The sequence below is a fragment of the Acanthopagrus latus genome, chromosome 20, assembly GCF_904848185.1.
Source record: "Acanthopagrus latus isolate v.2019 chromosome 20, fAcaLat1.1, whole genome shotgun sequence".
Taxonomy (NCBI): domain Eukaryota; kingdom Metazoa; phylum Chordata; class Actinopteri; order Spariformes; family Sparidae; genus Acanthopagrus; species Acanthopagrus latus.
In genome coordinates, this window is record NC_051058.1 from 5964125 (window position 1) to 5977146 (window position 13022).

The window sequence follows — 13022 nt, forward strand, 5'->3', positions numbered from 1 at the left end:
TTGCGTAAAAATGTTCTGGCGCCAAAATTCACATTTCCAAAGGCACTGAAAAAAAACCAACAACAACAACAACAACAACAACAACAACAAAACACTTAACATGCTGTGTTGTCCAATTCCAGGCAGTCGAAGTCAGCATTGTAATGGCACAACTCTGCCAGCTGGTGGCGGTGTAGATCCGTGTGTGAGCTGCATCGCTCCACAGGTAAGAACAAGTCAGTCACTGTTGATTCTTTATTGTGAACACTGGGGGTTGATACAATACAAATCATTTCAGATAAGATACAGTATACAGATTACAAGGTAACAAGAATTGAATGACTCTTTCTCAAAGTCTGAGATCTATTGTAAAATCTGTATATCAAGATTCAGTTCAACCATTTAATGTAAGCAAACTGAAAGTGTATTTATAGTGTTTTTAAACATAAACTTTCAGCAGTATGAAATCTTCTCACAAAAAAAAACAAACAAGATAAATGAGATGGATCTTAATTTACACATGAATGCTGCATCTCTCCTGCAACTTCCTCCTTGACAGCAGCTTCTCTCCACCCACGGCCAACTTCCAGTTACTGTTCCCTTCACCTCCTCTCGGGGGTTGAAACCATACCGCAGCGTTAAGTTCAGCGAAAGGTCTAATAACAACAGCTGCATCTCTACAGAAAGACGGGAGCTACCAAACCTCAGGACGGGAAAACAATTAAAAGAAAGATTCAGTCAAAGCTCCTACTGGGTTTTATGAATTCTCGACCTTTCTTTGAGATGTGATCTTGATTGAAAAGTCAAACACTGGCTCTGTTGTCAAACTCAAACCAGCTGGAACCAGCACTTATTTTCATTATCAGTGAATCTGTTGATTACTTTCTTGATTCATTGATGGAAGTGATGGAATAATTAGTACTAGTAATCTGTTTCTGTTTCATCGGCAGACATCAGTGGCCGCTGTTAGTCCTTTTGCGGATGATCTTGTTTTTTTCTTTTTTTTCTTTTTTTTTTTTCATCAAATAACATCTTGCAATTACTGGTGAAGGGGGTAAGCACTGTATTGTCACAACATAAATGAACTGAACCTAAAGAAACATAAAGTTTCAGCAATGCAGGGGTTTTGCAGAAACATACACTGGCAACATTTATTTTGGTGATGTGGCTGAGTGAGGGGCATTTCTTAACATTAAAATGCTTCATGTAGCAGCTTTTAACTTCAACAATCTGTGTATAAAAGCTAAAGAACTCAAATTACATCTGTATAATGACAGTCATGATCACAAGTATTAAAAACAGTTATCATACGAGATCCTGTCCGTAAACAGCACACGGTGCCATTCGACAGCGTACGTTAGGTGCAATAGTGAATCTGTACAAATGTGTTCATAAGATCTGTTCATTTCTATTACCTTAACAAGACTGATTGATTTAGTATCCAACACATGTGAGTCTATGTTCTTTTTGTTACAACAAGACGGGCATTTACAGAACTACAAAGCACGTAATTAAAATTACATTTAAAATATGTACATCACACTCATGGCAGAATGGATCGAACAGGCTTTGAAGTACATGTACAAACAGAGCCTCAATGGTGTGTGTGCATGTGTGTGTGTGTGTGTGTGTGTACATGCATGTGTATGTGTGAGCATGTAGATAGGAGTTATATTACATTCACAGTTGCAGAGGAAAGGTGGGTTGGGAGAGAGAGAGCATCAATGGCCATATCGACACTTCAAATACTAAAAAAATGCTGAGAATTTCGGGATAATTCTCAGACACACCGACTTCAGATTTAGAACTATTCTAATAGAAGGTAACTGTTCGCTCTCTCCCTCTCTCAGACACACACACTTGCATACACACACACGGGATGTGGTCTACGAGCGGCAGCAGCCGACGGTCCTCATCTCTTTGTCGACGTACTCCTTCAGCTGAAACTTGGGCTCATCGGGCTCCTTCATGGTCCTGTGCTTCAGTTCTCTGAGAGAGACACACACAGACGGCAGAAACATGATGCCTCGCTGACACTGTAACCAGCAGGTGGCGACAGAGCATCTGTTTTGTAGAGCTGGATGCTGTGCGCTGGAAGAAACTCAAAACTGTTCATTTGTTATCAAGCATGTGTTAATTGTGTTTTGGACTTTCATCAGCAACTGTTAATTGCATCCCCTAACCTTGGCGAGGCAAGTCATGAAACCTTACAGACCGGCTGCTGGGCCAAAGATCCCAAAGGTGAAAAAAAAAGTATACACGTGTTGTTGTTACTCATGTAAACATACCTAACACTTAAAAGGTGTGATTTGTAAGAGGTTGTAAGACTTTTAACGTAGCTTCAACAATAAAACATAAGGGGCAGTATACTCATTGTTGTAGCAACCTTGTTGGCAGGAGTGTCTAGCTGCCGCTAGCAAGTAGCTAAGTTTGCTGTGAAGTTAAGTGGCTCCATTAGCAGAGGGATTAGATGGGGGACTAATGCTAGAGTCGTACTACCACTGAGCATGTAGCAGAAAATAGCCAAACGGATGGATGTTGGAGGTGATTTACACCAGGACTATGACTCTGCGGATGAGAGGACACGACAGCAGGGGACATGAGAGGCATGATGCTGCGAGGGACCACGAGAAACAGTGGGTGAAGACGAGTTAGTGGAAAGTTATTTTCAACAAACCCGAGGTGGTCGAGGAAGACCAAATTTTGGTGAGATTTATTTTGTTGGACTTAAGTTTGAATGTTTCACGATGAGTTATGAAGGTAAGTTAGCTCATCCTGGCTCAGCAGAAGAGAGAAACTCGAACTTTAGCGGTGTACCGTTGTATTTTAAAAATACCCGCTTCCTCCAAGTTTATTTTGTTTTCCCCAACACATCTCCCAGCTCAAACTACTTGTGGTGCAAAGTAATATCAGCAGACCGGACAGGTTAAATTCAGTCATCTACTGTACAACACTCACAGTTTGTTGATAATGTTCGTACATTTTTTAAATGTTTTTAAACTGAAATTCTGGCCAAATCTTACAAATTGTCCCTTCAACAAAAAATTACATATTTTGTTCCAGTAATAATATGACATTTTGAGGGAGACATGTCTCGGCTTGTCATGTCATTATCTGTAACCGCTTATCCCTTTCCATGGGGTCACGGGGTGTTGCTGCTGGAGCCAATCCCAGCCTTGTCTCAGGGCGAGGGCAGGGTGCTCCCTGGATAAGTCGCCAGCTCATCGCAGGGCCCTCACTAGTGAGCAATGTGGGGTTCAGTATCAAGGACACTTCAACATGCAGCTCAGCCTTGCCCGGAGCTGGGATTTGAACCAGCAACCTTCCGATCACTAGTCGACCTGCTCTACCTGCTGAGCTACAGCCGCCCTGTCTCGGCTTGCTTGTCCAAAACTACAATCAGGAGGTTGATACCCGTCTGTTCATTAAATACAGGGCTGCATGGTATGGTCAAAAAGTCATGTTATAATTATTATGACCGGTATTGTGATTGCAATATGATTCACGGTAAGTGGGAATTATTTTTGTGGATCTACACTTTCAATAAAAAATGATTAAAATGATGAGAATATGACCTTACTTGGGGTCTTGACAGAACTCAGTTGTTTCTATATAATACCCAAACGCTGATGTCAAGATTTTGTCAGACTTCGGTCTTCTCCTTCACACCCGTCGAACTTGAGGTGAGCAAAAGCTGCACTCTGTGTAATCCTAACTTCATGAAAAACTGCAGCTTCTGGCAATTTGGATATTGCAATTTCAACCATATTTTCAATAAATCGCACAGCCCTAAATAAATATGAAGCCACGGCCAGGAGATGGTTAGCTTAGCTTAGCTCAATGACCAGAAACACATGGGGAGACAGCTTGCCTGGCTCTATCCGAAGGTAACAAAATCCAGAAAGCAATTAACCACATTTCCTAAAACGTGGCACCGTTCTATTTAAAGCCATGATGGGAATAAATAGTAAAACTTTATGATAAGGTCTTTATGAGCAGCATGACAGCATGGTGACATATTAATAGAGAAACTATCTTTGATTCATCAAAAAGAAAAAAAAAGAAAAAAAGAAAAAAGCAACACATTAAAAACAACATGAAAAACACAATTTCCACAGTGTAGGACAATTAAAGCACATAAAGAGATGCATGATGACGCACTTTGTCATTGCTTTAATATCACTGTCATCAATTACTGAACAGGGTGAGAATCTTTGTTACTGCATCGGTCTCCATGTGAATCCTGTTTTTATCTGTTTTTTTTTTTTTTCGTTGCTTATAGTTTGAGCACAAGTTGTTGCTTTGTCTGCAAACACAGCACTACGGTGTCAAAGTGACAACGAACTGAAATATGTTGGGGTGTGGGAGATGAGAAAGCGGGAGACTGACGGTTGACAGCTTAAAGAGAGCTGACACAAGAGAAAAAGAATGAAAAAAAAAAAACAACAACTGAAAACGTGTCAAGGCGAGCGAGAACAACAGCGAGAAGAGAGGCTGGTCTTATATTCTGTATCTGCAGGGGTGCTGTGTGCCAGACTGCCACGCTATTTTTGGCAGAATCTCACCACGCCAGCCTGTTACCATAACGGGGCTATAAATGTACAAACTCCCACACAAAGCGCCCGACTCTACACATCCCGGTGACGCACACTAAAAATAGCGTGAACGGCGCTCTTTCAAGATAAACTTCTGGTTTAGATGCTGAGCTCACGTTGACACCTGAATGTGTAATTTGTGCTCTCTCTGCCTTTGAAGGCATGAACTTGTTTTTTTATTTTTTATTATTATTAACATACAGTGACTGTGGGGAACAAATGCAAACGTACACCAGTGCAAAAAATTACACTTTATAACCCTCTTTCCCCCTATCATTAGCTGATGGCCTTCGGTCTCAACTTTTAAAGCTTGTTCATAAGTGATATACAAATGTGTGATGGAGAAATTCAATACAGCATTGCAGGCAGGGCACCTTTTCCACAATAAATTTGCTCAGTGGCCAAAATAGTTCACCTTCCAGGACCTAAAATTACCCAGATCTTCTGAACAGCTTCCACATTGTGGGGCCCATAAAGTACACAGACCAGAGACCTCTGACGGCCCTCCACTGACTTGAATGGGGTAAAATTATTTGAGTGGGCGATTTTCTAGACTTCACAAATGTTATTGAGCCAAACAGATCAAATCCTGATGGTGAAATTAGAGATTCTTCAGGTGCTGTGATGATGTGCAGAAATACGACCATATAGGTATAAAAAAAAAATTAAAGCAGCTCATTGTAATCCATATTATTTTTGTTGTAAGGTGGCAATCTGGAGTGTCTGTAGTCATTACTACAACAGTGAGGAGAGTAGTATTAAGAATGAAATTCTGTTTAGGGAGGAGGCCGTAGGGCTTTCATTCAGTGATCTTTTGACTTACCAACACAGTGAAGTTAAGTCACTTTTTTTTTTTTTATGTAAAAGTTACTAAGCTAACATAGGTACATATATAATGGAAGTTACAGTTGTAATTTGAAGTTTATTTTTATTCTAAGTTAGTCCTAAGCCTAACCAAGTATTCCTCTTGCCTAATCCTAATCAATCAGCGACCGTACAGCAAAGGTCTGGCATGTGTGTTACTGTCAAGCTGCAGTAGTCATGTTGTTATGGGAACAGTGATGTATCTTTATGGGAGATGCTGAAAAATCAAGCTGTTCAGGTTCAAGGACGTTTTACAGCTGCTTTTTTCCACATGTAAATCTACGGGAGGAAGTGGTTCAGAGCCAGTGTGCATCACAGCACACACTGTGTCAAATGTGGTGGCACGGCACATGCAGTTTTCAGCAACAATGGTGGCAGATTTCTCTGTAACTGCCTCTGAGGAGTTGGTGATGACTGTGGCCTTTGTGTTTTAAATTGCGAAGCTGTCGCTGGCACATTTCTGTCAGCTGCAGCTAACCACAGTGTGATAACGCTAAAAGCAGAAGAAACAGATCAGTAAGTTGTGGTGCGACAACAATAGCAAAGTTAGGGAAGTGAAGTCTGATTATATTGGCACACGTTAGCCACCATAGACTACTGATCATGCTAGATCAGGTGAGACTGCAGCTGCCTGACCCTCGAGTGTATTGAACTGAGCGGGGGGTATAAAACATTTTGAGAGAGGGAGACTGTAACCGCTTCTCTCAAAAGTTACATACTCACCGCCTGACCACGCTCCAGTTCACGGAACACCAGAGCTATTGATCTACAGGTGACACACTGATTATTTTCACGTGCCACTTCTCGTGGCTAAATGGCAGAGCACACAAACCCACGAAAGCCCTTCAGCATGTTCCTTCAGAGTAAAGGCACAATTCTTCCAGCAGATTGTCGCTGTGCTCTTTATACTGTGGTGTGACTCACTTGGCCACTGCAGTGAAGGCCAGCTCCACGTTCAGTCCAGATTTAGCGCTCGTCTCCATGAAGGGCACTCCAAACTCCTGCGCAGAGAAACATCTGTTACTATGTGTGTGTGTGTGGACACTTGGCGCTCTTCCACAACTTTCCTAATTAGGACAAAATGTCCTCACGCTGACAGAAAGATGAGTTTTATAATGCATTTGCTTAGGAGAGTTTAGAGCTACAGGGTCTAGAGTACCTGGAGAAGAAGGGGTGGGGGGGTGCTGATCAATACCAGTAATTCAGCAATTATTTTGATGGCTGGCTTTCACAAACTAATTTTCTCCCCTGTTTGTTGTAATTTATAAGACAGGAAAAAAAGCACAGTATGCAGTCAATGAAAGCCGCCCCCAGGTAGTAATCTCATTGTGCCTGCATCCATGTCAATAGTCCCGCTGCATGTCTCTCCCTGACTGCTGCGGCGCTTCTGCCGCACTTCTAACTACCTTTTCTGCTCTTTCTTACTCACAACTCAGAGCTTAGCTGAGCGAAACGGCCTGGAAAATTAAGTAAGCGAGCCCCCACCCGGCCATTTGTTCAGAACAATAACAAAAGTATGTGCCTCCATGAATATGTAATTACGTGCACTAATCAAGGCACAGCAGTTACATTGGGGGGGGAGTGCGAGGTCAATGTAGCAGCGTGGGCAGATTTAAGTGCAGCGCATCCTTTGTTCTTGTTAACATCTGTCAAATTGCATGACGTGTGTTTGGTTTTTTTTGGTTTTTTTATGAAGCTCACCTTTGCCAGTTTCTCTCCCTCCTCGCGTTTCACCACCCTGTTATGTGTTGAGTCAGCCTGGAATTCATTAGAAAAGACAATATCCTGTTAGTGGCGCACGTCCCATTTCCTGCCACACAGTGTCCGCAGAGAGGCTCACACTAATGAGGGAATTCACAGCGGTGCGTTGTCCATGCTCGACATATACGTCAATTCTGATACCTGACTGCTATTTTTGTGTTTTTCCATTTTTATGACCAATGCTTCTGAAGATGGAAAAAGTAGGGAGGGATCTGGACATAAATGTCAAAGAAACAATATATTGGTGTTTTTACATTTAGATAACGTGTCTTTTTTTTTTTTTCCATTTGGACACAGAGGAGCTCCATAACAAGCAAAAAAAAATATATATATACATCACTGACATTTCATTGCCATGTAAAGGTGCTACTGCTAACGGAACAACATGAGCATTATTGTGAAGCCTTATGAATGTGAGAGCAATATTCATTTTTCTTTTCACACTAGTGTCGACCAACTCCCGGGAAAAATATGCTTTTTAGCCTGACAGTGCCTAGCCCTCAACTTCCCTTACTAGCTTTTTTCATTTCAATGTCATTGTGCTGTTGCTAAACCCGAAGTTGAGGAGAGCAACAAACCCAAAATTAGCTAAAAGGGCTAACATTTTAGCCATGTTCATGCCAGGATATGTAGTGTAAAAGATCTTCTTTTGACGCTGTTTTGCTCACCACCAACTTGATAGAAATACTTGGGTTTCTAGCTTTAGCTAGCTCTTTAGCTTAGCTTAACATTCCACTGTGCTCAGCAGCTAGCTGCTATAACTTTTAGTGTTTCAACATTTGTAAGTGTGGAACCACTGGATATTTTTAAAACGCTGTCGGGACAATTTCTTGCCGTGTTTGTGTCCTAATCCTAACCAAGTGTTTTTTGTGCCTAAACATGTGCAACATGTCTTGATGACTTAAATAAACATACACTGACAATATTAATTCTGGTGATTTGGTCGGCTACTGAGGCTGAAATTGAGAATGATGACAGCAGTGAGACTAAAAAACAAAACAGTACAGCTGAAAGCTAAACGCTAAAGATGCTAAGCTCATGAGAGCTGAGTGGACCTGCAGAGTTGCGTGATATTTCTCTGTGGGTTTGTCACTACATTGCAACTATGTTCACACAACACACAGTCAGTTGAAAGTTTGTTAACATGAAATGTCAAATATTGATTGGTTAAGCTTAAGCGTGAGATTATTTTCACATATCAACATGGTGGCCAATCGATGGATAGGACTAGTAAATCCTCCCAAGACATTTTGTGACATTTGAAAATCCACCCTGTGATACGTATAAAGTGAAAATCTCTTTCCCTGCTTCCAGGCACATTCATAAATCCAATCGGTACACTCCCCCCACACCTCCCTCCATGATCCCTCCCTCTATGAGTCCATCTGTCCATCCATCTCCCAGTGTTGGCAACAAGGTCTCACCTTGTTGCCCAGCAGCATGACGACCACATCCTGCTGGGCGTACTCATGGATCTCTGTCAGCCATGCCTGGAGAAGGAAAAAGAGCACATACTGGTCAGGAAATCCAAAAAAAAGCAAAGAAAAGGAGGGAGTGTGGATGAGAAAGGACGGTAGAGGGGAGCGATTGGCGATAGATGGTGGTGACAAAGGAGATGGATGGACCCACAGTGAAAGAAAGAGGTAGAAAGACAAAAGATGCATTCGTTGTTCACTGGCTGCAGTTAATCTCATCGCCCTCTCCTTCTCCCCAGATCCCCTGTTCACCCCTCCTCTCTCCTCCTGCATCTCATTCCATCTATCTTCATCCAATTACTGGTCAGCAGTCTCTTGGCTCTCTCTTACCTGGCTTGGTTATAAAGCACTTAATGTCTCGGGGGGGCTTTGGTACTCTGTTAGCTCCTCACGTACACTGTCCTCGGACATCTCATCGTTCCTTCTCTAACTGTATTACGTGCAGCGCACATGAGAACAGAAGCTGAGACAAAGTGTGCTTTCAACCAATCTTTCAGACAACTTTATTCAAACTTTAAGAAATGCCCAGTGCCCAGCGATGTCACCACCGAACGGCTACGGGACAAGACAAGATGATGAATGAAGCTAAAATAAAATGGAGAGAGGGAGAGAGGGAGAGGGGGAGAGAAATGTTTGCAGTCCTTCCAGATCTGATGAGTATTGGACCTGTCGTTCTTCACTGTCGGCCATTATTTCATATTTTCATCCAAAACAAATCAATGTACTTGGCAATATTCCACCACTCCGATTGAATTCAATAAAATCCTGATGGGTTCAGCGTGTATGTGGCAACAACACCAGACATGAGATTTCAGAGAGGCTTTTTCACATAAAGAACACTTGTACAGGTCAAAGCAATCAGTAGTGACATTATTTGTTTAGAGCCTGATCGACAGATTAGCTAAATGGACTTCCATTTCTATAGCGCTTTTCCAATCTTCAAACATTCATACACTAAAGATGCAGTCCTGCTCATCAGGAGCAGTTTGAGGTTCAGCAGGCTCATGTTTCATCTGTAAAAATCTCTGTTCAGTACTAACGTCTTTACAATATCAAAACAAAATGTGTTTAGTTTTTGACATGTGAAACGTGAGGCTCTCCAACATCCAGCCTTTTCAACGGACAGTTCAGTCCAAAATCAAAAATGTTTTTTTGTGTGTGTTGGTGTGACTTGTAGAATTTTGGAGGTATAGGCCATAGAGATGGATGGCTTCTCCCAAATATAATGAATCTAGATCGGCGCTCAGCTTGTGATGATTGAAATGGCAGAAAAAAAAATACATGAATTAAAAACAAAACTCAAGATAATTCTGAGCTTGTTATGAGCAGAGGGAAGTGCGCAGCTACTCATGAACGAGAGGCGAGCTAACTAGGCTAACAAAGCTAGCTTGTTTGCATCCTGTACTGTCACAAGCATGAAACTTTCGTCCATGTGTATATGACTGCCTGTTTTTTTGGTGTGATGATACAATAGGTGGGTGCAATGTGGTAGAAAGTAGTTCCTACATGACACTGGTCACAACATAATAATCTGTGGATTATTTTGATCATGATTTTTGAGACACTGCTGTTGAGTTTTTCAAACGTGTTTTGTTGTCAACACAAGCCGAGTGCCATCTAGTGAGATTGTATTTGAGAGAAGGCAGACATTTCTATGGCTGACATATCCAAAGCTCTGCAGCTCTGGTCTGACTGGACAAAAAGCTCGGGAGTCTGGGGGTAGACTGTGCCTTTAAACCCATTTGTATTTAGCTTTGGCCCTTATCCCACCAAAGTACAGAATTTAATTACAACTTTAAGTGTAAAATACTTTAACATGGAACACTAACGTTCACACTGTAATCCAGACTTTAGAAAAAAAAAAATCATTAAAATTGTCATCTGCTTAACAGAGTTAAAGATAATAAGAAAGTGAAAGTTAAAAAAAACCCAGGAAGGATTTACTCATCATTTTTATTTACCTCTAATCCCCGACAATGTGTGCATGTAGCTTAACAATGTGTCTTGTGATGATGACCATGTGGCAATAGAAAAAAACAGGATTATTAATGCAGGCTACAGTTATTTACATTACATCTGAGTAGCTGTCCTACTTTCGTGTTTCTAATTAGCCCTGAAGATTATGGAAATTATTTCAGTTATGGTTATTACTGTACCATAACATTCCCTGTGTAGATACAGTATGTGTGTGCTTTTGTGCTTAATGATTAAATCTAAATCCAATCTTACCATCAACACATCTTTCAATACATTACAAATCTTGAACTTTTTGGCAGTAAATTGAATTGTTAGACAGTGAAGATAATAAATAATGAGCCACGGGAGATTTCTATTGAACTTTCTAGCCGGCTTTTCTATCCAAACCAAGATTTTGTTCACAGGGTGTCATGAAGGACAGTTGGCTATTCAGAGATTGTGCTGTTAAGCCTGGATAAGAGTGAGAGGAAGATGGGGAAAGGTATAATGAAATGGAGAGCTTATGCAATGGTGAAGTCAGCCTTCAAGAGCGGTTCAAGGTTGTGTCAAAACACCTCCACTGGCACAGCGATGAGAACAGGACGGTTACTCTGTTGTGACATTAGAAGAGAATGGACATTTCGTATGATTGTAACATATAGGAAGCTGAAAAAAAGATGTCCTTGGTGAAAATGTCTACAAGTTGTACATTTTCTGGTAGGAAGTTTATCACGCTGTCTTTATGTAACCGTCTTCACCACGTACCTGCCAATATTTAAGCTGCATCACATTACAGGAGCTGGTACACCCACTTCAATCACAGCGTAGAATTGCGCAGGTGATGTGGAAATCTGACGGCTCCTCCCCAAAAACATGCTGTACAGCTGTGCAACCTCTATAAATTACTGCAGGAGCCAATGGAGGAAGCCAGGTGACGGAGTAGGAGCAACAATGTCAGCACAAGGAGGTGGCTGGGGGGGATGGATGGGCCAAACAGACCCAGACACTGCAGTCTGCTATACATGTCCCGAGTGAAACCAAAATGTGAGTGAACCTGAGTCAAACCTCGTATAATAATTACGACGAAAGATTTACCGTATTTTCATTTTCGGGTCAAACTCATTTTCAATGGGAGTGCTATGGGCATTTTATGATAGAATCAAAATGGCTATTTTTAAAACACTGAGAAGGCTCGACACAACATGAAACTTTTGCTTGTAGGGTCTCTACACATGAACACAAGCACTGATAGCATTGTTTATTTACACAGAGTTTACTAAAAAGAAAGGTTCTGAACTACTCATGTCGGCAGATGTTTGTTCACTCGTCACCGTCCTGCCAGCCAGAAGTAAGAGAAACAATATTGATGGTGAAGTTGAAAAAGGGGCCTCATATAAGAAACAACACTAAAATAAAAAGCCGGAAAAGTCACGTGAGATATCGTGCTGTGTTGTTGCTGGAAGACAGTAGCGTTCCACCTTAACTCTCCTCCAGGTTACGTTGTTTTCGGAGATCGATACTTCTGGCTGCCAGGACAGTGGCTAGCAGAGCAAGCAACTGCTAACATGAGTTGTTCAAAAACGTTCTTTTTAGTAAACGCTGTGTACACAAACAATGTTCTCAATGCTCGTGTTCATGTGTAGAGACCCTGGTGATGCTACGAGTTGTTGTGGTGCCTATGTCTAACCAAACTGTGATTGCAGCACACAATTTTGACCTTGTGATGACGAGGGTTTGGTAAATGCCAACGCAGGAAACTGTCTCAGCAAAATCAGTTTTGTTCTAACCATCGTCTGAGTATAAACTGTTCCGCGACAGAGGAATGGTTTGACAGTTACGAGACAGGAGTTTTAAATCAACTATACAATCTTCCCAATGGAGATCAAGCTAAAGAATGTAAAGAAAAATAGAAGCTCAGATAGCTATTGTAACTTATCATCTTACTAACTAATGTGGGTCTTTAGAGCATTCTCACAGTTAATTAACAGAAGTTTCATAAATAAAGGCTCTGGTATCTTAAGGGACCTTCAGACATCTGATTTCACAAAGCGATGCAGGTAGCACTAAAGGGAAACTGTAGATGCTGTTATTATTTTTATTTTGGCCTTGTGTTCAGGGTTAGGGTTAGGGTTCAGGCACATTTATTGTATGGCTTTTGCTACTTGTGTTTTTCAATGTGGAATTAAGCAAAATGTGTGAATTCATCCTTCCAGGAATCCTCCAAACCCTCAAGTGTGTGACGAGCTGTTTATACTTGGATCTCTGAATCTTCCCTCGAAAAAAAAAAATCTGTCGAGCGTCTTCAATCGCTTTGCCAGCAGACCTGAGGGGATCAGGCTTCAGATCCGTCCGTCATCCACAGAACCGTACTGTATATCTCTACTGAGCCACT

General features: G+C 41.5%; 1 protein-coding gene across 3 annotated transcripts in view; it reads right to left on the reverse strand.

The window, feature by feature from the left end:
* Positions 1–220: 220 nt before the first annotated feature.
* The window catches only part of LOC119010000 (ras-related protein Rab-26), a 95398-nt gene continuing 82596 nt past the window's right edge, over positions 221–13022 (reverse strand). For all 3 annotated transcript variants that reach the window (XM_037081801.1, XM_037081803.1, XM_037081802.1), the window contains exons 7-10: positions 8624–8689; positions 7140–7196; positions 6363–6439; positions 221–1968 (exon numbers count right to left, since the gene is read on the reverse strand). In XM_037081801.1, coding sequence (XP_036937696.1) covers positions 1866–1968; positions 6363–6439; positions 7140–7196; positions 8624–8689 — 303 coding nt within the window. In that variant the 3' untranslated portion in view covers positions 221–1865. The remainder of the gene's footprint in view (positions 1969–6362; positions 6440–7139; positions 7197–8623; positions 8690–13022) is intronic.